At 62.2% G+C, this 23,129-nt stretch overlaps 2 protein-coding genes across 3 annotated transcripts in view; one reads left to right on the forward strand and one right to left on the reverse strand.

The window, feature by feature from the left end:
- Positions 1-18,184, forward strand: FCHO1 (FCH and mu domain containing endocytic adaptor 1). Of its 2 annotated transcripts, none has more exons than XM_074529027.1 (28): positions 1-156; positions 1,030-1,173; positions 1,796-1,874; positions 2,469-2,560; positions 2,650-2,724; positions 2,802-2,943; positions 3,023-3,175; positions 4,057-4,161; positions 4,652-4,750; positions 4,836-4,932; positions 5,801-5,845; positions 5,922-5,994; positions 6,626-6,647; positions 6,727-6,781; positions 7,308-7,583; positions 8,203-8,265; positions 8,351-8,393; positions 8,495-8,586; positions 9,040-9,642; positions 10,243-10,355; positions 11,823-11,928; positions 12,003-12,114; positions 13,171-13,326; positions 14,906-15,038; positions 15,113-15,312; positions 16,868-16,932; positions 17,023-17,187; positions 17,909-18,184. In XM_074529027.1, the coding sequence occupies exons 3-28, from the start codon at positions 1,848-1,850 to the stop codon at positions 17,929-17,931; spliced, it is 3,135 nt and encodes a 1,044-aa protein (XP_074385128.1). In that variant the 5' UTR covers positions 1-156; positions 1,030-1,173; positions 1,796-1,847; the 3' UTR covers positions 17,932-18,184. The 2 variants fall into 2 exon arrangements, with proteins under 2 accessions (XP_074385128.1, XP_074385127.1); XM_074529026.1 differs by having other exon boundaries at positions 8,203-8,264; positions 8,347-8,393.
- Positions 17,988-23,129, reverse strand: part of LOC102064099 (tyrosine-protein kinase JAK3) — a 13,439-nt gene continuing 8,297 nt past the window's right edge. The window contains exons 14-19 of the mRNA XM_074528455.1: positions 22,526-22,715; positions 21,749-21,873; positions 21,288-21,460; positions 20,731-20,848; positions 18,687-18,797; positions 17,988-18,598 (exon numbers count right to left, since the gene is read on the reverse strand). Of these exons, the coding sequence (XP_074384556.1) occupies positions 18,482-18,598; positions 18,687-18,797; positions 20,731-20,848; positions 21,288-21,460; positions 21,749-21,873; positions 22,526-22,715 (834 nt within the window). The 3' untranslated portion in view covers positions 17,988-18,481. The remainder of the gene's footprint in view (positions 18,599-18,686; positions 18,798-20,730; positions 20,849-21,287; positions 21,461-21,748; positions 21,874-22,525; positions 22,716-23,129) is intronic.

Below are 23,129 nucleotides of genomic sequence, written 5' to 3' on the forward strand. Positions count from 1 at the left end.
GCAGCCGCTGGCTGCGGTCACCGCTGCCGGGCGCGCCGGCCAATGGCGGCGCGATTTGGCGGGAGGGGGCGTGGCCAGCACCGCCCCCGGCGCGGTCCCGGCGCGGTCCCGGGGCGGCGGCGGCGGCGGAGCGGGGCGGGGGTGGCGGCCCCGCAGGTGAGTCCCGCGTCCTCCCCGGAGCGGGCGCCGCGCCCCGGCCCCGCGCCGCGCACGGGGGTCCCGTCCCGTCCCGTCCCGGAGTGTCCCCGCCACGGCCCCGCCGCGCTGCCCCCCGGCCCCGCCGTTCCCGCGCGGGTTCCCCCGCGCCGCCCCCGCAGCATCGCCCTCACCGGGATGCGCGGTGCATCCCCGCGCCGCCCCCGCCGTACCGGGGATCCCCCCCATCCCTCGCTGTGCGCCGCGCCCCGCTGCACTGCACCGGCGCCCACCGTTAATAACGCCCCGGTGCCCCGGCGCAGCCCCCGCTGGCCACGAGCCCGCTCCCGGTGCTGCGGGCGGCCCCCCCGCCGCCTCCCCGCGCTGCAGGTGCAGTGCTCGGTTCGCCGCTTTCCCTCCTTTTTCATTTTGGGGGTGCACGCCTCAAAAATAAAAACCCCGGCGGTGCCTCCCGTTCCCGGGGGGGGGTTTTGGGGTGCGCAGCCCCCACCGCCTTCCCGAACCGGACCCTCCCCTTCCCGTCCCCCCGCATCCTCCGGGGGTTCCCCCGCGCCCCCCGCTGAAGGTCACGGCTGCGGGTGTGTCCCGACCCGCTCGGTTTTGGGGCGCGGGTGGGGGGGGGGGTGTCCCGGTGCCGCATCCCCCCCCCCATCCCGCACCCCCCGTCCCGCTCGGGGACTCGGTGCCCGCGGGGACTTTGGCCGGCGGCGCGTTCGTGGCGTTTGCGGCCGCCCGGGACCGGCGGGGCTGGGGGAGGCGATAGGGGGGGTCCAGCGGGCCCCGAGCCCCCACTGAGACCCCTCCCAGCTTCCCCCCCCCCCCCCCCCGTTTACCGGGGGGGGCCGCGCTGAGCCCGCCCCGCTCGTGACACAGGTGGCGGAACCCGTGCGGAGGGACCGGGCAGCGGCGGGGGCTCCCAGCGGGTTTGGGGGCCCTGAGCCCCCCATTGAACCCCTCCAGACCCCCGGCACGCCGAGGATGCTCGGGGGGGCCCCGCGAACCCCCCAACAGCGCAGCGTGAGTCGGGGGGGCCTCCCCCGGTGGCGCCAAGCAGGCGCGAATTTTTGGGGTTTCCTGTTTTTCTCCGGTGCATGATGGGGAGCGGGTTCGGGGGGGGCACAGAGCGGGGTGGGGGGCACAGCCAGGGGTGGGGGGCACATCTGGGGTGTGGGCACATCTGGGGGACCCCAATTAGTGTTGGGGGGCTCGGGGATCCCCAGCGCGGCAAATTTAGGGGGGCGGGGGTCGGGATGCTTGGATCCTTTTTCTGTGGGGGTTCCTGGGGGTGTTTTAGGGGAGTTTTTGGGGGGCTCTGGGGGGCACGGGCAGGGCCGGGTGTGGGAGCAGCCGCCGCCGCACGCAGCAGCCGCTCATTTATTATTGATCTGCGTATCTGGTGTCGGGCCCAGCGCCGCCCCGGGGCCCCCCCGGTGCCCTCCCCGGTGCCCCCCCCCCCCGGTACCCCCGGTACCGCACACCTTGGGGAGGGGTCGCTGATAGGGAATGTGGGGGGGACCCTGCGGTTTCCATGGCCACGGGGCTGCTTTTTCCCGGCAAAACCGATAAAAACGGGGGGGTGCGACCCCGCGGAGCCCCCCCCGGTAAAATCCCGGTGTCCCCCCCCCCCCCCCCCCCCAAGGGCGCCGGGAGTTGAGCTGCGGGGTCCCCGCGCCGCTGCCCCCCCCTCCAAGATGTCCTATTTCACCGAGCACTTCTGGGTAAGCCGGGACCACCCCCCACACCCTTGGGTGCCCCCCACCCCTCCGTGGGTGCCCCCCACTCTCAAAGACCCCCCAGCCCTTGGGGGAGGTGAATTTTCATTAATTTGGCACCATCATTAATGCTGTTAATTAATTAATTGGGGGGTGGGCAATGTGGGGGGTGGGCTGGGGGTCTCCCCGCTGTGGTGACATCGCTGTTCCCCCCCCCCCCCCCTCCTTGGGTGTCCCCAGCCCGGGGGGGGGGCGGGGGAAGTCGCGTGGCCGGCGCTTCCTGGTTCGTCACCTTCCTCTTCCTCCTGCCTCAGTTTCCCCTGGGGGTTCACCTGCAGCCCCAGCGCGGCTGTGGGGGGGGGGGGGTGAGAGCTGAAGTGAAGCCGCTTTGTGGGTGTGGGGCAGCACCCGAAATAACCCCGGGGATTTTTGGGGTTCAGCCCAGCCCGTCCTGGGGAGGGCTGGTTTGGGGTGGGGGTGAAGGGGGAGCTCAGCACCCCAATTTGGGGGGTTTGGGTCACTCCGGATGCTGTTCCCAGGGAAAAGGGGGTGTGGGGACCCTTGGAATTCGGGATGTGAGTGAGGGGGCTCCCCTGGCAGGGTGAGAAGAACCACGGCTTCGATGTCCTCTACCACAACATGAAGCACGGGCAGATCTCCACCAAGGAGCTCGCTGACTTCGTCCGGGAGAGGTACCCGGGGTTGGGGACACCTTTGGGGGCTCCCCAGAACCCTTTGGGGGGGTCCCCAAAACCCAAATCCCCCTCCTCACCATCCCCAGGGCCGCCATCGAGGAGAACTACGCCAAGGCCATGGTGAAGCTGTCAAAGATGGCCACGAACGGGACCCAGCTGGGGTACGGGGGGGGTCTGGGACACCTCGAGGTGGCTTTGGGGACACCTTGGTGACCGTTGTGGTGGCCCCCCCGGGCAGGACCTTCGCGCCTCTGTGGGAGGTTTTCCGCATCTCCTCGGACAAGCTGGCCCTGTGCCACCTGGAGCTGATGAAGAAGCTGCACGACCTCATCAAGGAGATCTCGCGCTACGGCGAGGAGCAAGGCCGGGTGCACAAGAAGGTACTGCCGTCCCCTCCCCGCCATTGTCCCCTCCCCGGTGTCCCCTGCCAGCCGTGCCCACGCTGCCGTGTGCCCACAGTCCAAGGAGGAGGTGGCAGGGACGCTGGAGGCCGTGCAGCTGCTGCACGGGGTGGCCCAGCTGCTGCCCAAGTCCAAGGAGAGCTACCACAGCAAGTGCCAGGAGTACGAGCGGCTGCGCAAGGAGGGCACCAGCCAGAAGGAGATCGACAAGGTGCCACCCCCAGTGTCCCCCCCTCAGTGTCCCCATGTCCCCCCTTCCTCCTGTTGGTGGTTCTTGTCCCGTCCTTGCTGGTTCCTGTCCTCTCGTGGTGTTTCTTCTTCCTCCTCCCTGCGTCCCTGTCACTTCCCTCGGTGTCCGTGTCCCTTCCCTGGCGATTCTTGACCCTCCCTCGATGGTCTTTTTGTGTCACAGTGATCCCTGTCCCCCCTCAGGAGGTCACTGTCCCCTCCCTGATGGTCCCTGTCCTTGTCCCAGCTGCCCCCTGACCCCTGGGTAGTCTCTGTCCCATTCCTGACAATCCTTGTCATTGTCCTGGTTGTTCCTGGCTGTCCTCTGTCCTGTTCCTGATGATCCCTGTCCTTGTCCTGGTTGTCCCCTGTTCCCCCTGGGTGGTCTCTGTCCCATTCCTGACGATCCTTGTCATTGTCCCTGCTGTCCCTTGACTGTCCCTTGTCCCCTGGCTGTCCCCATGTCCTGTTCCTGATGATCCCTGTCCTTGTCCCAGCTGTCCCCTGGCTGTTCCCTGTCCTGTTCCTGATGATCCCTGTCCTTGTCCTGGCTCTCCCCTGGCTGTCCCCTGTCCCCCCTGCGTGGTCTCTGTCCCATTCCTGGCAATCCCTGGCCTTGTCCCTGGCTATCCCCTGTCCCATTCCTGATGATCCCTGTCATTGTTCCTGGTTGTCCCCTGGTCTCTGTCCCATTCCTGACAATCCCTGGCCTTGTCCCTGGCTGTTCCCTGTCCTGTTCCTGATGATCCCTGTCCTTGTCCTGGCTGTCCCCTGTCCCCCCCAGTGGTCTCTGTCCCATTCCTGACAATCCCTGGCTGTCCCTGTCATTGTCCCCGGCTGTCCCCGTGCCCGGCGGTGGCGCAGGCGGAGCTGAAGTCGCGGAAGGCGGGCGAGGCGCTGCGGAGGGCGGTGGACAAATACAACGCTGCCCGCGCCGACTTCGAGCAGCGCATGCTGGACTCGGCCATGGTGGGCACGGCTGGCACGCCTGGGAGAGGGATGGGAACTGGGAAAGGGATGGGCATTGATGGGATTTGGGACAAGGATGGGCATGGCTGGGAACTGGGAGAGGGATGGGAACCGGTGGGATTTGGGAAAGGGATGGGAACCGGGAGAGGGATGGGCACAGATGGGAACTGGGAAGGGGATGGGAACTGGTGGGAACTGGGAGAGGGATGGGGCATTGGAGGCAGGTGGGCAGGAATGGACACTGCTGGGACTTGGGAAGGGATGGGAACTGATGGGATTTGGGTGTGGATGGGCATTGGTGGGATTTGGGAAGAGGTGGCATCCCACCCATCCCAACCCCCCTGCCACACCCATCTGGGGACATCCCACCCATCTCAAACCCTTCCCTGCCCGCCTGGGGACATCCCACCCATCCCAACTCCCCTTCTCTGTCCCCCTGCTGATCCTGGGGATGTCCCCCCATTCCTGACCCCCGTTTTTCCCTCTCCAGCGCTTCCAGGAGGTGGAAGAAGCCCACCTGCGGCACATGAAGGGGCTCATCGGCTCCTACTCGCACTCTGTGGAGGACACCCACGTCCAGATCGGCCAGGTGAGTCCCCAGGTGAGTGTGGACCCCCTCCCCATTCCCATTTCCCCTCTTTATTCCATGTCCCCTTCCCTTTTTGCCCCCCCAGGTGCACGAGGAGTTCAAGCAGAACGTGGAGAACATCGGCACGGAGATGCTGCTGCGGAGGTTTGCCGAGAGCAAGGGCACGGGGAGGGAGCGGCCAGGTGAGCCTGGGGGTCCCACCTGGGTGGGGGTGGGCCCCTGATGATCCTGGGTTGGTCCTGGGTTGGTCCTGGGTTGGTCCAGGCTGATCCTGGGTTGATCCCGGGCTGGTTCCGCCTGATCCTGGGCAGGTCCCAGTTGATCCTGGGTTGATCCAGAATTGATCCTGGGCTGATCATGGGTTGATCCAGGCTGATCCTGGGCTGATCCTGGGTTGATCCTGGCTCGATCCTGGCTCATCCCAGGGCAATCCCATGCTGATCCCAGTTTGTCCTGGCCCATCCTGGGCTGATCCCAAGTTGATGCCAGGCTGATCCCAGCTGATCCCGGGTTGATGCCAGGCTGATCCCAGGCTGGTTGATCCTGAATTGATCCCAGGCTGATCCCAGCCTGACCCTGGCTGATCCTGGGTTGATTCCGCTGGTCCCTGGCTGATCCTGGTTAATCCCAGCTGATCCCATTATGATCCCAGCTGATCCCAAGTTGATCCCAGCTGGTCCCATTATGATCCCAGCTGATCTGGGGCTGATCCTGGGTTGATCCCAAGCAGATCCCAGCTGATCCTGGATTGATCCCAGGCTGATCCTGGTTAATCCCAGCTGATCCTGGGCTGGTCCTGGGCTGATCCCAGGTTGATCCCAGCTGGTCCCGGGCTGATCCTGGGTTGATCCCTGGCTGATCCTGGGCTGATATCGGGCTGATCCTGGGCTGTTCCTGGGTGGATTTCGGGCTGATCCTGGGTGGATCTCGGGCTGATCCTGGGTGATCCCAGCTGATCCTGGGCTGTTCCTGGGTGGATCTCGGGCTGTTCCTGGGTGGATCTCGGGCTGATCCTGGGTTGATCCCAGCTGATCTCATTCTCCGTGGCAGGAGCGTTGGATTTCGACGAGTACCGGCTGGCTCCAGCGCAGGAAGGCAAGTACGTCTGCATCCAGCTGGGAGTGCCGGGGGCTGCGGAGGCCCTTCCTCACCCCGCTCCCGCTTTCCCCAGGACCCAAGAGGAGCCGGAGCAAAGCGTTCCGGATCCCGGGCTTGAGCCGTAAGGAGCGGGAGCGTGACGCCGTGTAAGAGCCTCCATCCCTGCCTCCTGCAGTTCCTGCATCCCTGCATCCCCACATTCCACATCCCTGCATTGTTTCATCCCTGAATTCCCACATCCCTGCATCCTGGCAGCTTTGCATCCCTGCATTGTTTCATCCCTGAATTCCCACATCTCTGAATTCCTGCATCCCTGAATTCCCACATCCCTATATCCCTTAATTCCCACATCCTATATCCCTGAATTCCCACATCCCTGAATCCCTATATCCCTGAATTCCCACATCCCTTAATTCCCACATCCTATATCCCTGAATTCCCACATCCCTGAATTCCCACATCCCTGCATCCCTGAATTCCCACATCCCTACATCCCTGAATTCCTGCATCCCTGAATTCCCACATCCCTGAATCCCTGAATTCCCACATCCCTGAATCCCTATATCCCTGAATTCCCACATCCCTACATCCCTGAATTCCCACATCTCTGAATTCCCGCTTCCCTGAATTCCCACATCCCTACATCCCTGAATTCCTGCATCCCTGAATTCCCACATCCCTGAATTCCCACATCCCTGAATCCCTGAATCCCTGAATTCCCACATCCCTACATCCCTGAATTCCCACATCCCCTGACTCTCACCATCTCATTCCCAGGGAATCTCCGGATAACGACCTGGTGAGTGTCCCAGTGCCCCGCCCTGGCGCTGCCGTTCCCAAACTGGGAGCACTGGGAATGTCGGGCTGTGTCCCCGCAGGGCTGCCCCGAGGTGGACGAGGACGGATTCACCGTGCGCCCGGACAGCGCCCGCAGTATCCGTGGAAAAGGGGGGAATTTGGGGGATCCAGGGCAATTCCGAGGAGGGATTTTTGGGGATCCAGGGGGAATTCCAGGCAGGGATTTTTGGGGGATCCAAAGGGAATTCCAAGCAGGGTTTTTGGGGGATCCAAGGGGAATTCTGACCAGGCCTTTTGGGGGATCCAAGGAGAATTGCAACTGGGCACTTTTGGGGGGATCCAAAAGGAATTCTGACCAGGCATTTTTGGGGGATCCAACAGGAATTCCAACTGGGCATTTTTGAGGATCCAAAGGAAATTCCAACTGTGCATTTTGGGGGATCCAAGGGGAACACCAAGCAGGGATACTTAGGGGATCCAAGGACAATTCCAAGCAGGGATTTTTGGGGGATCCAAGGGGAACACCAAGCAGGGATTTTTGAAGGATCCAAAGGGAATTCCGACCGGGCATTTTTGGGCGATCCAGGGACAAATCCAAGCAGGGATTTTTGGGGGGATCCAAGGGGAATTCCAGCCAGGCATTGCCTTGACATGGGCTCAGGCGAGGTGGAGAACCCCGGCTGCTCCTCCAGCGACTCGGACTACGACGAGGACGAGCCGCGCAAGTTTTACGTGCACATCAAGCCGGTGCAGCCGCGGGAGGCGCCCGGCAGCGCCGAGGCCGCCGTGGAGCAGCTCAAGGCCACCGTGGGCAATCTCATCCTGGCCCCCGGTGTTGGGGTGAGCCTGGGGGGGCCGCGGGGACCCCCGGAGTTCATGGGGTCACCTCAGCCCTGTCCCCTTCTCTTGCAGGGCACTGTCAGGAGGCAGGCGTCACGTAAGTGGCCTGGGGGGTGGCACTGAGGCTGAGAGCCACTGCTTGGGGACATCTCATCCTTCCTGACCCCCTTCTTGAGGACATCACATCCTTCCTGACCCCCTTCTTGGGGACATCACATCCTCCTAAACCCCTTTCCTTGGGGACAATGCCACCCTTCCTTAAACCCAATCCTTGGGGACATCCCATCATTCCTGAGCCCCCTTCTTTGGGGACAATGCCACCCTTCCTTAAACCCAGTCCTTGGGGACATCACACAATTCCTGACCCCCTTCCTTGGGGACAATGCCACCCTTCCTTAAACCCAATCCTTGGGGACATCCCATCCTTCCTGACCCCCTTCTTGGGGACATCACATAATTCCTGAGCCCTTCCTTGGAGACATCACATCCTCCTAAGTTCCACTCCTTGGGGACATCTTGTCCTTCCTGACCCCCTTCCTTGGGGACAATGCCACCCTTCCTTAAACCCAATCCTTGGGGACAATGCCACCCTTCCTTAAACCCAATCCTTGGGGACAATGCCACCTTCCCTGTCTGCTGGGGGACACCCCACCCTTCCCGAGCCACCCCAGAGTCCCCGTGGCTCTGTGTCCCCTCACGGTGACATCCCCCCTCAGGGCACACGGCATCCCTGACCCCGGCCTGCAGTGACACAGACCCCGAGGGGACACTGGCAGCAGGTGAGGCTGGGCTGGGGGTCCTGGGCATTTGGGGGGCACACAGGGGTCCTTGTGGGGTGCAATGCAGTGTCCCCTCTCTCTGCAGGTGACAGCACAGGGAGGGCTCTCCCGGTGGCACAGATGAACAGGTAGGGGACAGCAAGGGATTGGGGTGCCATGGAGTGGCCACCCCCCATTCCTGGGGGGTCCCGGGCAGTATCTGAGCTCCCCCACTCTGTCCCTGTCCCAGTGGCCCCGGGAAGCCCCCCCAGGACCCCCCACCCTCAGCCGCGCTCTTCGGTCCCCCTCTGGAGTCGGCGTTGGAGGCAGAGGAATTCCCGGGTGAGGATTTGGGGGGCGGGATGGGAACAGGAGAATTCCCGGGTGAGGATTTAGGGGGCGGGATGGGAACGGGAGAATTCCCGGGTGAGGATTTGGGGGGCGGGATGGGAACAGAGGAATTCCCGGGTGAGGATTTGGAGGGCGGGATGGGAACGGGAGAATTCCCGGGTGAGGATTTGGGGGGCGGGATGGGAACGGGAGAATTCCCGGGTGAGGATTTGGGGGGCGGGATGGGAACGGGAACGGGAATTCCCGGGTGAGGATTTGGGGGGCGGGATGGGAACGGGAACGGGAATTCCCGGGTGAGGAATTGGGGGGCGGGATGGGAACGGGAACGGGAATTCCCGGGTGAGGATTTGGGGGGCGGGATGGGAACGGGAACGGGAATTCCTGGGTGAGGATGGGAACCCCCGGCAGGGCAGGGGCCGCGCTCTGACCGGGGCTGTCCCACAGCCCCCCGCTCCTACGTGCTCACCTCGTCCTCGTCGCCCTTCTCCTCCTCGTCCCCGGAGAACGTGGAGGACTCGGGGCTGGACTCGCCCTCTCACCCTGCTCCCGGTCCCTCCCCGGACTCCCGGCCCTGGACGCCGCAGCCGGGGACGCCGCAGAGCCCCGGGCCCAAAGTGGAGCCGCCCCCCGGCTTGAGCAGCAGCAGCAGCAGCGCCTGGGTCCCGCGGCCCCGCAGCCCCTCCGGCCGCCTCCCCGAGCCCCCCAACTTCGCCGTTTTCAGCGGCCCCGGCGCCGAGGGGCTCTGGGGGGACGCGGGGGCCGCGCCCCGGGCTCGCAGCCGCTGCCTCAGCGGCCCCGCGCCACGAGAAGCGCCCTCGCCGGACCCTTTTGGGGATCCCCCGGTGTGGGGCAGACCCCGCAGCCCCGGCGGGGAGCAGCCCCCCCTGACGCGGCCTTCCTCCAACTCGGCCTCCTCGTCCTCCTCCTCGCCGGCCCCCCCGAGCGGGGGGGAGTCCTCCAGCCCCTCTCCCTGGGGCTGCCAAGGGCCGGGGACCAGGCTGAGCGAGGGGGGCACGGCCGGGACCCCCCCTCTGCAGTCGGAGCCGGGTGAGTGGGGGGGAGCTGCCCCACGGTACCCCTAAATGTGACTCCCACAGCCCCAGCTCTGCCCCCCACCCCATTATCCTTAACCCTGGTCCATCATTACCTCTAAATCTGCCCCCATGAACCCAAACTCTGTCCTGAGTGACCCCAAACTCTGCTCCTCAATTAGCCTGAACTGTGCCCCCCATGAACCCAAACGCTGCCCCAAGTGTCCCCAAACTCTGCCCCCCCATGACCCCAAACTCTGTCCCCCAATTAGCCTGAACTGTGTCCCCCATAACCCCCAACTCTGCCCTAAGTGGCCCAAAATTCTGCCCCCCCCATGACCCCGAATTCTGCCCCCCCAGTTAGCCTGAACTGTGCCCCCCATGACCCCAAACTCTGTCCCGAATGACCCCAAACTCTGCCCAACAGTGCCCCCCAATTAGCCCAACTCTGCCCCCCAAAACCCCCAACTCCACGCCCCACCCCAAAACCGAGCCCTGCCCAACTCCCCAGTTCCCAATTCCTGCCCAACTCCCGGGGGGTGGTCCCGGATTTCGGGGCGGGGGGGTCCTGCCGTGTCAGGGCTCTCCCCTCACCCCCCCGTTCGTGCCCCCCCAGATTCGGTGCCCTCCTGGCCCAGCGCTGCCCCTCGGGACGTTCCTCTCGTGGCTCCCCCGCGCCGCTCCCGCACCAAGCGGCCGCCGGCCGGGCCGGGCAGCAACAGCGACCTGGTGCGGGGCTGGGGGGGCGTGGGGACCCCCGGGCTGGGGAGGGGCGAGGGGACCCCCGGGAGGGGCGGTCGGACACGGCCCGGCTTGCCAGTGATCCCAGTATGGGAATGGCAGCGAGGGGAAGGGGAACTGGGAGGAGATGGCCTGGGGATGAGAAGGGGAGAGGTGAGGGGGGTGGGAATTTGGGGGTTCGGGGGTGTGGGAATTTGGGGGTGTGGGGATTTGATGCGTGGGAATTTGGGGATATGGGAATTTGGGGATCCAGAGGTGTGGGAATTTGATATGTGGGAATTTGGGGATGTGGGAATTCAGGGGTGTAGGGATTTGGGAATTTGGGGGTGTGGAAATTCGGAGTGGGGGGATTTGGGGGTATGGGAATTTGGGGATGTGGGAATTCAGGGGTGCAAGATGCAGGGATATTGAGTTTGGGAGTTCAGGGGTGGCAGATGCAGGATTTGGGAATTCAGGGATAGAGGATGTGGGAATGCAGGGGGGCAGGATTTTGGGAATGCAGGGATGCACAGGGGTGCAGGGATGTGGAATTTGGAGATGGGGGGATGAGGAATTTGGGGATGCAGGGATGTGGAATTCAGGGCTGCAGGGATGTGGAATTCGGGGTGCAGGGATGTGGAATTTTGGGATGCAGGGATGCAGAATTTGGGAATGCAGGGGTGCAGGGATACAGGATTTCGGGAATGCAGGGATGCACGGAGATACTGGGATGTGGAATTCGAGAATTCGAGGGTGCAGGGATGTGGAATTCGGGGGTGTGGGAATTCAGGGATGTGGAATTCGGGGTGCAGGGATGTGAAATTCGGGGGTGCAGGAATGTGGAATTTGGAGATATAGGGATACAGGGATGTGGAATTTGGGGATGCAGAGATGCAGAATTTGGGGATGTGGGGATACAGGGATGCGGAATTTGGGGATACAGGGATGTGGAATTTGGGGATGCAGGGATGTGGAATTCGGGTGCAGGGATGTGGAATTTTGGGATGCAGGGATGCGGAATTTGGGAATGCAGGGGTGCAGGGATACAGGATTTCGGGAATGCAGGGATGCACGGAGATGCTGGGATGTGGAATTCGGGAATTCGGGGGTGCAGGGATGTGGAATTTGTGGTGCAGGGGTGCAGGGATGCAGAATTCAGGGATGCAGGGATGTGGAATTCGGGGTGCAGTGATGTGGAATTCGGGAATGCAGGGATGTGGAATTTGGGGATACAGAGATGCGGAATTCGGGTGCAGGGACGCAGAATTCAGGAGTGCAGGGATGCGGAATTCGGGGTGCAGTGATGTGGAATTCAGGAATGCAGGGACGCAGAATTCAGGGGTGCAGGGATGTGGAATTCGGGGTGCAGTGATGTGGAATTCAGAGATGCAGGGATGTGGAATTTGGGGATGAAGGGATGCGGAATTCGGGGTGCAGGGGTGCACACACCCACCCCAGCCCACCTTGCCCCCGCAGTCGCGCTCGCTGAGCCCCTCGCCCTCCTGGAGCTGCGGCCCCTCGCACTCGGCCCCCGCCAGCCTGGGCGAGCGCGGCTTCTTCACCGTGGCCCCGCCGGCGCTCGGTGCGTCCCGGGGGGATCCGGGGGGGTGGTCTGGGGGTCCCAGCCCCGCGCTGACCCCGGTGCCCCCTCCCCAGGGCTGTCCCGCGGCCCCAGCCCCGTGGTGCTGGGCTCGCAGGACGCGCTGCCCGTGGCCACCGCCTTCACCGAGTACGTGCACGCCTACTTCAAGGGGCGCGACGCCGACAGGTGCGGGGGTTCAGAGGATTTGGGGGTGTCCCAGGGGTGCTGTGGGGAGATTTTGGGGTTCAGAAGATTTTGGGGCGTGCTGTGGGGGTGCAGCCACTGCTTGGGGCTCGGGGATGTATCCAAACCTAAATCAGGCACCCCAAAAACGCGAAGAGGGCACCCCAAAACATGGGAGGGACCCCAAAACCTTGGGGGAGCTGGAAATATGGGGGGAGACCCCAAAACATGGGGGTCACTATGGCCACAGCCACAGCCCTGGGCTGTATCCGACCCCAAAACTGCAGGGGGACCCCAAAACTGGGGGAAGAGGGGGGGAGGATCCTGGAACATGGACCCCAAAACATGGGAGGGACCCCAAAACCTGGGGGGAAAGCTGGAAATATGTGGGGAGACCCCAAAAATGGGGGGAGACCCCAAAACCTCAGGGGGATCCTGGAACATGGAGGGGACCCCAAAAACCTGGGGGTCACCATGGCCACAGCCACAGCCCTGGGCTGTATCCGACCCCAAAACTGCAGGGGAAGAGGGGGGGAGGATCCTGGAACGTGGACCCCAAAACATGGGAGGGACCCCAAAACCTGGGGGGGAGCTGGAAATATGGGGGGGACCCAAAAAATGGGGGGTGGCCATGGCCACGGCTCTGGGCTGTATCCAAACCCAAATGGGCACCCCAAAAATGGAAGAGACTCCAAAACCGCAGGGGGATTCTGGAAAATGGACCCCAAAACATGGGAGGGGACCCCCAAAAACCTGGGGGTCACCATGGCCACAGCCACAGCCTTGGGCTGTATCCGACCCCAAAACTGCAGGGGGACCCCAAAACTGGAACATGGACCCCAAAACATGGGAGGGACCCCAAAAATGGGGTAGACTCCAAAACCGCAGGGGGATGCTGGAGCATGGGGGAGGATCCTGGAACATAGTGGGGGGGGATCCCCAAAACCCCAAAACTGCAGGGGGACCCCAAATCTTAGGGGGAGCTGGAAATGTGGGGGTCCCTCCGGCCGCCGTGTGCTGCCCGTGGGATGTCCCCTGAGCCCCGGCGTGTCCCCGCAGCTGCCTGGTGAAGGTGACCGGGGAGCTGACCATGTCCTTCCCCGCCGGCATCGTGCGCGTGTTCGGCGGCCCCGCGGCCCCGCCCGTGCTCAGCTTCCGCCTGCTCAACGCCGGAGCCATCGAGCAGTTCCTGCCCAACGCCGAGCTGCTCTACAGGTGTGGCCACGGGGGACATGGGGGGCATGGGGGGACAGCCTGAGAGGGGCGGGGGGCAGTGGTGGGGGGCTGGGGTTGGGGTACGGGGGGTGTCTGGGGGATACAGGGATCTTGAGAAGTGATGGATGCAGCGATAGGGGTGGGCTTTGGGGTACGGGGGGTGTCTGGGGGATACAGGGGCCTTTGGGAGGTGATGGATGCATGGATGGGAGTGGGTTTTGGAGTACAGGAGGGGCATAGGGACCTTGGGAGGTGGTGGATACAGCAATAGGGGCAGGTTTTGGGGTACAGGGGGTGTCTGGGGGATACAGGGATCTTGGAAGGTGATGGATGTAGCAGTAGGGGAGGGTTTTGGGGTACAGGAGGGACAAGGGGAGCTTGGGAAGTGTGGGTGCAGTGATGGGGGTGGATTTTGGGGTACAGGGGGTGTCTGGGGGATACAGGGGGCTTTGGGAGGTGATGGATGCAGGGATGGTAGCAGGTTTGGGGGTACAGGGGGTGTCTAGGGGATACAGGGATCTTGAGAAGTGATGGATGCAGCGATAGGGGTGGGTTTTGGGGTACAGGGGGTGTCTGGGGGATACAAGGACCTTGGAAGGGGATGGATGCAGCAGTAGGGGCAGATTTGGGGGTACAGGAGGGGCATAGGTAGGTTGGGAAGTGATGGGTATAGGGATGGGGGCAGGTTTTGGGGTACAGGAGGTGTCTGGGGGATTCAGGGGCCTTGGGAGGTGATGGATGCAGCAATAGGGGTGGGGTTTGGGGTACAGAGTGTCCCTGTTTTCCTGGGGATACCCTCAGGAGCTGAGGGATGGGGAGCAGAGTTTTGAGGGTTCCAGGGGTTTGAGTGTCCTGGGAATGCTGTGATGGGGAGCTGAGTACTGAGAGTTTGGGTTTCCTGGGGATCTGGGCATGCTGAGAATGCAGTGATGGGGAGCTCAGTGTTGAGATTTTGGGATTTTTGGGTGTCTGGGCATGCTGGGATTGCAGCAATGAGGAGCTGGGTATTGAGATTTTGGGATTTTTGGGGATCTGGGCATGCTGGGAATGCAGCAATGGGGAGCTGATTTTGGGGGTTCCAGGGCTCTGAGTGTCCTGGGAATGCAGCGATTGGGAGCTGAGTGTTGAGATTTTGGGATTCTTGGGATCTGGGCATGCTGAGAATGCAGTGATTGGGAGTTGAGATTTTGGGATTTTTGGGGATCTGGGCATGCTGGGAATGCAGCAATGGGGAGCTGATTTTGGGGGTTCCAGGGGTTTGAGTGTCCTGGGAATGCTGTGATGGGGAGCTGAGTACTGAGAGTTTGGGATTCTTGGGGATCTGGGCATGCTGAGAATGCAGCGATTGGGAGCTGAGTGTTGAGATTTTGGGATTTTTTGGGATCTGGGCATGCTGAGAATGCAGTGATTGGGAGTTGAGATTTTGGGATTTTTGGGTGTCTGGGCATGCTGGGATTGCAGCAATGAGGAGCTGATTTTGGGGATCCCAGCACTCTGGGCATCGTTTGGAGCTGGGTACCGGGGTGCCAGCTTCTGGGGGTACCCAGACCTTGCTGCCCCTCTCCCCCCACGCCCCCAGCGACCCCTCCCAGAGCGACCCCAGCACCAAGGACTTCTGGCTGAACATGGCAGCGCTGACCGGGCACCTGCAGAAGCAGGCGGAGCAGAGCCCGGCCGCCTCCTACTACAACGTGGCGCTGCTCAAGTACCAGGTGAGCCCCTCGGGGCACCTCCTCCGGGCACGGCAGGGTGTGAGCGCCCCCCTGAACCCCCCGATGTGGCGCAGTTCTCGCGGCTGGGCCCCGGCTCGGCGCCGCTGCGGCTCTGCGTGCGCTGGGACTGCGCGCCCGGCGCCACGCGGGTCAGCGTCGAGTACGGCTACAACGCGGCCGCCCTGGCACTGCCCGTGCCCCTGGGCAACGTGCACGTCCTGCTGCCCGTGGAGGAGCCCCTGACCAACCTGCGGCTGCAGCCCGCCGCCAGCTGGTAATGGAGAGGGGGAGAGAGCGGGGATGGGCTGCGGCGGGGGGGGAATGAAGGGTCTGGGGTCCTGAGCATGAACAGGGTCGGGGATGAAGGGTCTGGGGTCCTGAGCATGAAAGGGGTGGGAGAAGAAGGGTCTGGGGTCCTGAGCATGAACAGGGTCGGGGATGAAGGGTCTGGGGTCCTGAGCATGAAAGGGGTGGGAGAAGAAGGGTCTGGGGTCCTGAGCATGAACAGGGTCGGGGATGAAGGGTCTGGGGTCCCAAACCTTCACAGGGCAGGGGATGAAGGGTCTGGGGTCCTGAGCATGAACAGGGTGGGGGATGAAGGGTCTGGGGTCCCAAACCTTCACAGGGCAGGGGATGAAGGGTCTGGGGTCCTGAGCCTGAAAGGGGTGGGAGAAGAAGGGTCTGGGGTCCTGAGCATGAACAGGGGGATGAAGGTGGAGAGTCTGGGGTCCTGAGGCTGAATGGGGTGGGAAATGAAGGGTCTGGGGTCCCAAACCTTCACAGGGTGGGGGATGAAGGGTCTGGGGTCCTGAGCCTGAAAGGGGTCAGGGATAAAGGGTCTGGGGTCCCAAACCTTCACAGGGTGGGGAATTAAGGGTCTGGGGTCCTGAGGCTGAAGGGGGGGAGGTGGAGAGTCTGGGGTCCTGAACTTGAACAGGGTGAGGAATGAAGGGTCTGGGGTCCTGAGCATAAAAGGGGTCAGGGATGGAGGGTCTGGGGTCCTGAGGCTGAGTGGGGTGGGGGATTACAGGTCTGGGGTTCCAAACCTTCACTGTATGGGGAATGAAGGGTCTGGGGTCCTGAGCCTGAAAGGGGTGAGGGATGAAGGGTCTGGGGTCTCAAACCTTCACAGGGCAGGGGATGAAGGGTCTGGGGTCCCAAACATTCGCAGGGTGGATGACTCAGGGTTTGGAGCCCTAAACTCCCCCTGGGTGAGGGGATGCACAGGACTGGGGGTCCCAAACTTGCCCAATGTGAGGAGCACAGGAGTGGAGTCCTGAATCTCTGCAGGGTGGGAAAAATGGGAAATGGGGACCCTAGACTGGGAAATGGGGACCCTGAATTGGGAAATGGAGACCCTAGACTGGGAAATGGGGACCCTGAACTGGGAAATGGGGATGCTGAACTGGGAAATGGGGACCCTGAACTGGGAAATGGGGATGCTGAACTGGGAAATGGGGACCCTAGACTGGGAAATGGGGACCCTGAATTGGGAAATGGAGACCCTAGACTGGGAAATGGGGATGCTGAACTGGGAAATGGGGACCCTAGACTGGGAAATGGGGACCCTGAATTGGGAAATGGGGACCCTAGACTGGGAAATGGGGATGCTGAACTGGGAAATGGGGATGCTGAATTGGGAAATGGGGACCCTGAACTGGGAAATGGGGATGCTGAACTGGGAAATGGGGACCCTGAACTGGGAAATGGGGATGCTGAACTGGGAAATGGGGACGCTGACGGGGTAAGGAAGGCAGGACGTGGGGATGAGCAGCAAGGGCTGAATTTTGGGGCTCTGAGGGCTTGGGGACACCCCCCTATCCCGGCAGGAACCTGGAGGAGAAGCGGCTGCTCTGGAAGCTGCTGGACATCCCCGGAGCCCCGGGGCAGGGAGGTGAGGCCGGGCCCGCCCTGCTCGGGGGTCGTGGGGCGGGGACTCCCCGTCCCGACGCCCCCAACCCCTGCGCTGTCCCCCCCTGGCCAGGCTGCGGGCGGCTCTCGGCCAGCTGGGAGCCGCTGGGGGGGCCCAGCAAGCCCAGCCCCGTGGCCGCCCAGTTCAGCAGCGAGGGCAGCACCTTGTCGGGAGTGGAGGTGGAGCTGGCGGGCGCCGGGTACCGCATGTCGCTGGTCAAGAAGAGGTTTGCTACAGGTATGGCCTGGGGTGGGGATGGGGGGGTCCTTTCCCCATAGCCTTGGGGGGTGCGGGGTCCTCTCTCCATCCCCTGGGTCCTGGGGGGACAGGGGGTCCTTTCCTTGGGGTGCATGGGGGGCATTTCCCTGGGGTATTTAAGGTCCTTTCCCTGCTCTTTGGGGTGCTCAGGGTCCCTTCCCTGGGGTATTTAAGGTCCTTTTTCTGCTCTTTGGGGTGCTCAGGGTCCCTTCCCTGGGGTATTTAGGGTCCCTTCCCTGGGGTATTTAGGGTCCTTTCCCTGCTCTTTGGGGTGCACAGTGGTCCCTTTTCTGCTCTTTGAGGTTCATGGGATCATTTCTCTGCTCTTTGGGGTGCTCAGGGTCTTTTCTCTGGGGTGTTTAAGGTCTTTTCTCTGCTTTTTGAGGTGCACAGAGTCCCTTCCCTGGGGTATTTAGGGTCCTTTCCCTGCTCTTTGGGGTGCTCAGGGTCCCTTCTCTGGGGTATTTAGGGTCCTTTCCCTGCTCTTTGGGGTGCTCAGGAGTCCCTTTTCTGCTCTTTGAGGTTCATGGGGTCATTTCCCTGCTCTTTGGGGTGCACGGGGTCCCTTCCCTGGGATATTTGGGTCATTTTCCTTCTCTTTGGGGTCCCCCAGTCCGGTGCTGGCGCTGGGCCACTGGGCAGTGCCCGTGCCCGGCCGGGGCCGTGCCCTCCCTGCTCTGTGCCCACCTTTCCTCCGCAGGGATTTACCTGGCAGGGTCCTGAGAGGCTCCCGGACCCCCCCCGGGCCCTCCCCGGGCTTTCCCCGCGGTTGTGTGAATTGGAAACACTGGATGGAGGCGGGCTGGGGAGGGGGCGCCTCTTCCTCCTCCTCCTCCTCCTTTCCCTCCTCCTCCTCCTCCTGTCCCTGCCCTGTCGCTGTCCCCGCGTCGTCTCCTGCTCCCCCCCCCCGCTGCCCTCCCCTGTGCTGTGAAGGGAGCAGGAGCTGCTCTTTTATTAAACTTTATTTTCTAATAAATTCCCCCCCGCCGGCTGCTGCCTCCTTCTTGCCACGGCGCCAATCCCAGAAATCCCATAAATCCCAAAAATCCCATATATCCCATAAATCCCATAAATTCCATATTCCCATAAATCCCATATTCCAATCCCAATTTTGCCATGGAAAGGGAGGGCAAGATAAAAAGGGGGAAAAGCCAAAGGGATGGGAGGGGGGTTGTGGTGTGGGAAAGGGGGCTGGGGGCTGTGTCCCCCCTCACTGTCCCCTCAAAGCTCAGGGAAGCATCACCATGGATTGAGGATCCATTCTGGGGGGGTCTCAAACCCGAGTTTTGCTCCGCCCATCCCGCAGCGCCTCGATTTTGGGGGAAAGCTCCCCAAAAGTGGGTCTGGCGCCAGGGGTGAAGGCCCAGCAGCTCATCATCAACGCATACACCTGGGGGGGACAAGGCACACGGTGGGGACATCAGGGGAGGAGGAACACCATGGGGACCCCCCCGCCAGCCCCGGGACAGCGGTGTCACCTCCGAGGGACAGCCAGCAGGGGCCGGGAGTCGCCGGTTGTCCTTGAGGAGCTCCAGCAGGTGGCAGATGATCTGCGGTGGCCTCGCGGTGCCCATCATGCGCAGGAATTCCTGTGGGGGACATCCATGAGCTCCGGGACAACCAGGAGAACACTGGGACATCCAGGAGCTCCGGGACACTTGGGAACACTGGGACACCTGGAAGCACCAGGATGCCCAAAAGCTCTGGGACATCCAGGAGCTCCAGGACACCTGGGGACAATGGGACACCCAGGAACTCCGGGACACTCAGGAGCACTGGAACACCTGGGAGCACCAGAATGCCCAAAAGCTTTGGGATATCCATGAGCTCCAGGACATCCAGGAGCTCCAGGACACCCAGGAACTCCAGGACACCCAGGAACTCCGGGACACTTGGGAACACTGGGACATCTGGGAGCCACCAGGATGCTCAAAACCTCTGGGACATCCATGAACTCCAGGACACCTGGGGACAATGGGACACCCAGGAGCTCCGGGACACTCAGGAGCACTGGAACACCTGGGAGCACCAGAATGCCCAAAAGCTTTGGGATATCCATGAGCTCCAGGACATCCAGGAGCTCCAGGACACCCAGGAACTCCAGGACACTCAGGAGCACTGGGACATCTGGGAGCCACCAGGATGCTCAAAACCTCTGGGACATCCATGAGCTCCAGGACACCTGGGGACAATGGGACACCCAGGAACTCCGGGACACTCAGGAGCTCTGGGACATCTGGGAGCCACCAGGATGCCAAAAGCCTGGGACATCCATGAGCTCCAGGACACCTGGGGACAATGGGACACCCAGGAACTCCGGGACACTCAGGAGCTCTGGGACATCTGGGAACACCAGGATGCCCAAAAGCTTTGGGACATCCATGAGCTCCAGGACACTCAGGAGCACTGGGACATCTGGGAGCCACCAGGATGCTCAAAACCTCTGGGACATCTGGGAGCTCCAGGACACCTGGGGACAATGGGACACCCAGGAGCTCCAGGACACTTGGGAACACTGGGACATCTGGGAGCATCAGAATGCCCAAAAGCTCTGGGACACCCAGGAGCTCCAGGACACCTGGGGACAATGGGACACCCAGGAACTCCTGGACACTCAGGAGCACTGGGACACCTGGGAACACCAGGATGCCCAAAAGCTTTGGGACATCCATGAGCTCCAGGACACCCAGGAGCTCCAGGACACCCAGGAACTCCGGGACACTTGGGAACACTGGGACATCTGGGAGCCACCAGGATGCTCAAAAGTCTGAGACATCCATGAGCTCCAGGACACCTGGGGACAACGGGACACTCAGGAGCTCTGGGACACTCAGGAGCTCTGGGACATCTGAGATCACCTGGGAGTACCCAGGAGCTCCAGGACACTTGGGAGCAATGGGACACCTGGGAGCATCAGAATGCCCAAAATCTCTGGGACATCCATGAGCTGCAGGACACTCAGGAGCACTGGGACATCTGGGAGCCACCAGGATGCTCAAAACCTCTGGGACATCCATCAGCTCCAGGACACCTGGGGACAATGGGACACCCAGGAACTCCGGGACACTCAGGAGCTCTGGGACATCTGAGATCACCTGGGAGCACCCAGGAGCTCCAGGACACTTGGGAGCAATGGGACACCCGGGAGCACCAGGATGCTCAAAACCTCTGGGACATCCATGAGCTGCAGGACACCTGGGGACAATGGGACACCCAGGAACTCTGGGACACTCAGGAGCACTGGGACACCTGGGAACACCAGGATGCCCAAAAGCTTTGGGACATCCATGAGCTCCAGGACATCCATGAGCTCCAGGACACTTGGGAACACTGGGACACCCGGGAGCCACCAGGATGCTCAAAACCTCTGGGACATCCATGAGCTCCAGGACACCTGGGGACAACGGGACACTCAGGAGCTCTGGGACATCTGGGATCACCGGGACACCGGGAGCACCAAGAGGGTTGTGAAGGGTTGGTCCCAGTGGGAATGGGCCCCCCATTTTCCAGGGAAAACGTCACCTCTGAGGGGCTCTTGCTCTTGGAGCTGTAGGTGAAGAGCTCGTAGAGGAGCACCCCGAAGCTCCAGGCGTCGGAGGCGCAGGAGAAGATGTTGTCAGCCAGGGATTCCGGAGCGTACCTGCCAGGAAAAACGGGCTCAGAATCCTGGAAAAATGAGTCCAGAGCCATGGGAAAAACGGGTCCAGAGCCCCGGGAAAACGGGATCCTGAGCCCTGGAAAAAATGGGGTTTGAGCTCCAGGAAAAGTGGGATCTGAGCTCTGGGAAAAGGGGATCCAGAGCTCTGGGAAAAGTGGATCCTGAGCCCCGGGAAAAACGGGTTCAGAGCCCCGTGAAAAGTGAGTTCTGAGTTCTGGGAAAAATGAGTCCAGAGCTGTGGGAGAAACGGGTCCAGAGCCCTGGGAAAAACGGGTTTTGAGCTCCAGGAAAAGTGGGTTCTGAGCTCTGGGAAAAGGGGATCCAGAGCTCTGGAAAAAAGCGGGTTCTGAGCCCCAGGAAAAGCAGATTCTGAGCCCTGAATCCCGCTGGAATTCCAGCCCTCCCTGCATCCCCCTCTCACCAGAAAACGGGGCTCTGGCCGGGCTCCCGCACCACGTAGTAATCCTTGTCCTGCGGGAGCAGCTTGGCCAGCCCGAAGTCGCCGATCTTGACGTGGCTGTCGCTCTCCACCAGGATGTTCCTGCTCGCCAGGTCCCGGTGCACGCAGCGCTGCGCCCCCAGGTACTCCATGCCCTGCCGGGACACAGCAGCGTCCCCAGGGCTGGGGAACCCCCAGGTGAGGGTCCCTGGGGGCTCATCCAGGCTGGAGCACAGCCTTAGGGGTGAGGGTTGATCCTGCAGCATCCCCAGGGCTGGACAATGACCCTTGGGTGACCCTGGCATTGCTTTGGCCAGGACAGAGCTGCTGGCAGGGACAGGACCCAGGGCTGACCCATGATCCATGGCTGACCCATGGCATTGCTCCAGCCCCATCCCGGCTCAGCAGCACCCCCGTTTCCCCCATTCCTGCCCTGATCCCACCTTGCAGATCTGCCAGGCGTAGAGGAGCAGCGTCCTGTGCTCCAGGCGGGGCTGGTTCTTCTGCAGGAAATCCCGCAGGCAGCCGTTGGGCAGGAATTCCATCACCAGCCGCAGCCCGCGCATCCCTGCGGCCACAGCCAGCGCCGGGATGGCTGGAGCCGGGATTGGGGATCCCAGCCCAGTTCCCTGCCCCATTCCTGCCCCATTCTCAGTGTTCCCAGCTCCATTCCTGTCCCATTTCCTGCCCTATTCCTGCCCTATCCCTGCATCCCCTATTCCTGCCCCATTCCCTGCTCATTCCCTGCCCATTCCCTGCTCCATTCCTGCCCCATTCCCAGCCCCATTCCCTGCCCATTCCCTGCCCTATTCCTGCCCCATTCCCAGCCCCGTTCCCTGTGTATTCCCTGCCCGGTTCCCTGTGCATTCCCTGCCCCATTCCCAGCCCCATTCCCTGTGCATTCCCTGCCCATTCCCTGCCCCATTCCCAGCCCCGTTCCCTGCCCTGTTCCCTCTCCATTCCCTGCCCTTCCCAGTCTATTCCTGCCCCATTCAAAGCCCCATTCCTGCCCCATTCACAGCTCATTCCCTGCCCCATTCCCAGTGTTCCCCGCCCCATCCCCTGTCTATCCCTGCCCCATTCTCTGTCTATTCCCTGTCCATTCCCTGCCCTTCCGTGTCTATTCCAGCCCCATTCCCTGCTCACCCCATTCCTGTCCCATTCCCTACCCCATTCCCAGCCCCATTCCCAGCCCCATCCCAGCCCCATTCCCAGCTCACCCCGGCTGTAGCAGACACCCCGGTATCTGACGATGAAGTCGTGCTGCAGCGAGTGCAGGATTTGGATCTCCCGCTCGAAATCCCGAATTTCCTTGGCCGAATCCTGCTGCAGCCTCTTCACTGCCACCAGCTCGCCCGTGCTGTCACCCAGGGGGTCGTAGCGGCACAGCTCCACGCTCCCGAAATTCCCCTGGGCATTTTGCAGGATGTTGGGGGTGCCCCCCACATACCCAGTGCCTCATCCCCCACCCCAAAATACCCCCCCAGGTGCCTTTTCACACAGCTGGTAAAGAACAGCTACTGCTCAAAAGAACTTCCTCTGATTGCTGGTAATGACCCCATTAATTGCATAATTAATTAGTCCCAACTGATGTGGTCAGGAGACTGTAATGGGTGACAGCCTGAAGGGGATTGGGATCCTATCCCAACCCCAGGAAGGTTGGGATAGAATGGGATGGGACAGGAGGGTTGGGATAGAACAGGATGGGACAGGAGGGTTGGGATCAAGTGGGAACACCAGGAAGTCTGGGATGGGATAGAACAGGATGGGACAGGAGGGTCAGGATGGGGCAGGAGGGTTGGGATGAGGCAGGAGGGTTGGGAT

This window comes from Zonotrichia albicollis, chromosome 29 (genome assembly GCF_047830755.1).
Source record: "Zonotrichia albicollis isolate bZonAlb1 chromosome 29, bZonAlb1.hap1, whole genome shotgun sequence".
In the NCBI taxonomy this organism is placed as follows: Eukaryota; Metazoa; Chordata; class Aves; order Passeriformes; family Passerellidae; genus Zonotrichia; species Zonotrichia albicollis.

Coding starts and splice junctions, on each gene's coding strand:
- FCHO1 (XM_074529026.1), top strand. CDS start 1,848: ATGTCCTATTTCACCGAGCACTTCTGG. Junction 11,929..12,002: donor CGTGGCCCCGCCGGCGCTCG/GTGCGTCCCGGG, acceptor CCCCCTCCCCAG/GGCTGTCCCGCGGCCCCAGC. Junction 15,039..15,112: donor TGGCGCTGCTCAAGTACCAG/GTGAGCCCCTCG, acceptor GATGTGGCGCAG/TTCTCGCGGCTGGGCCCCGG.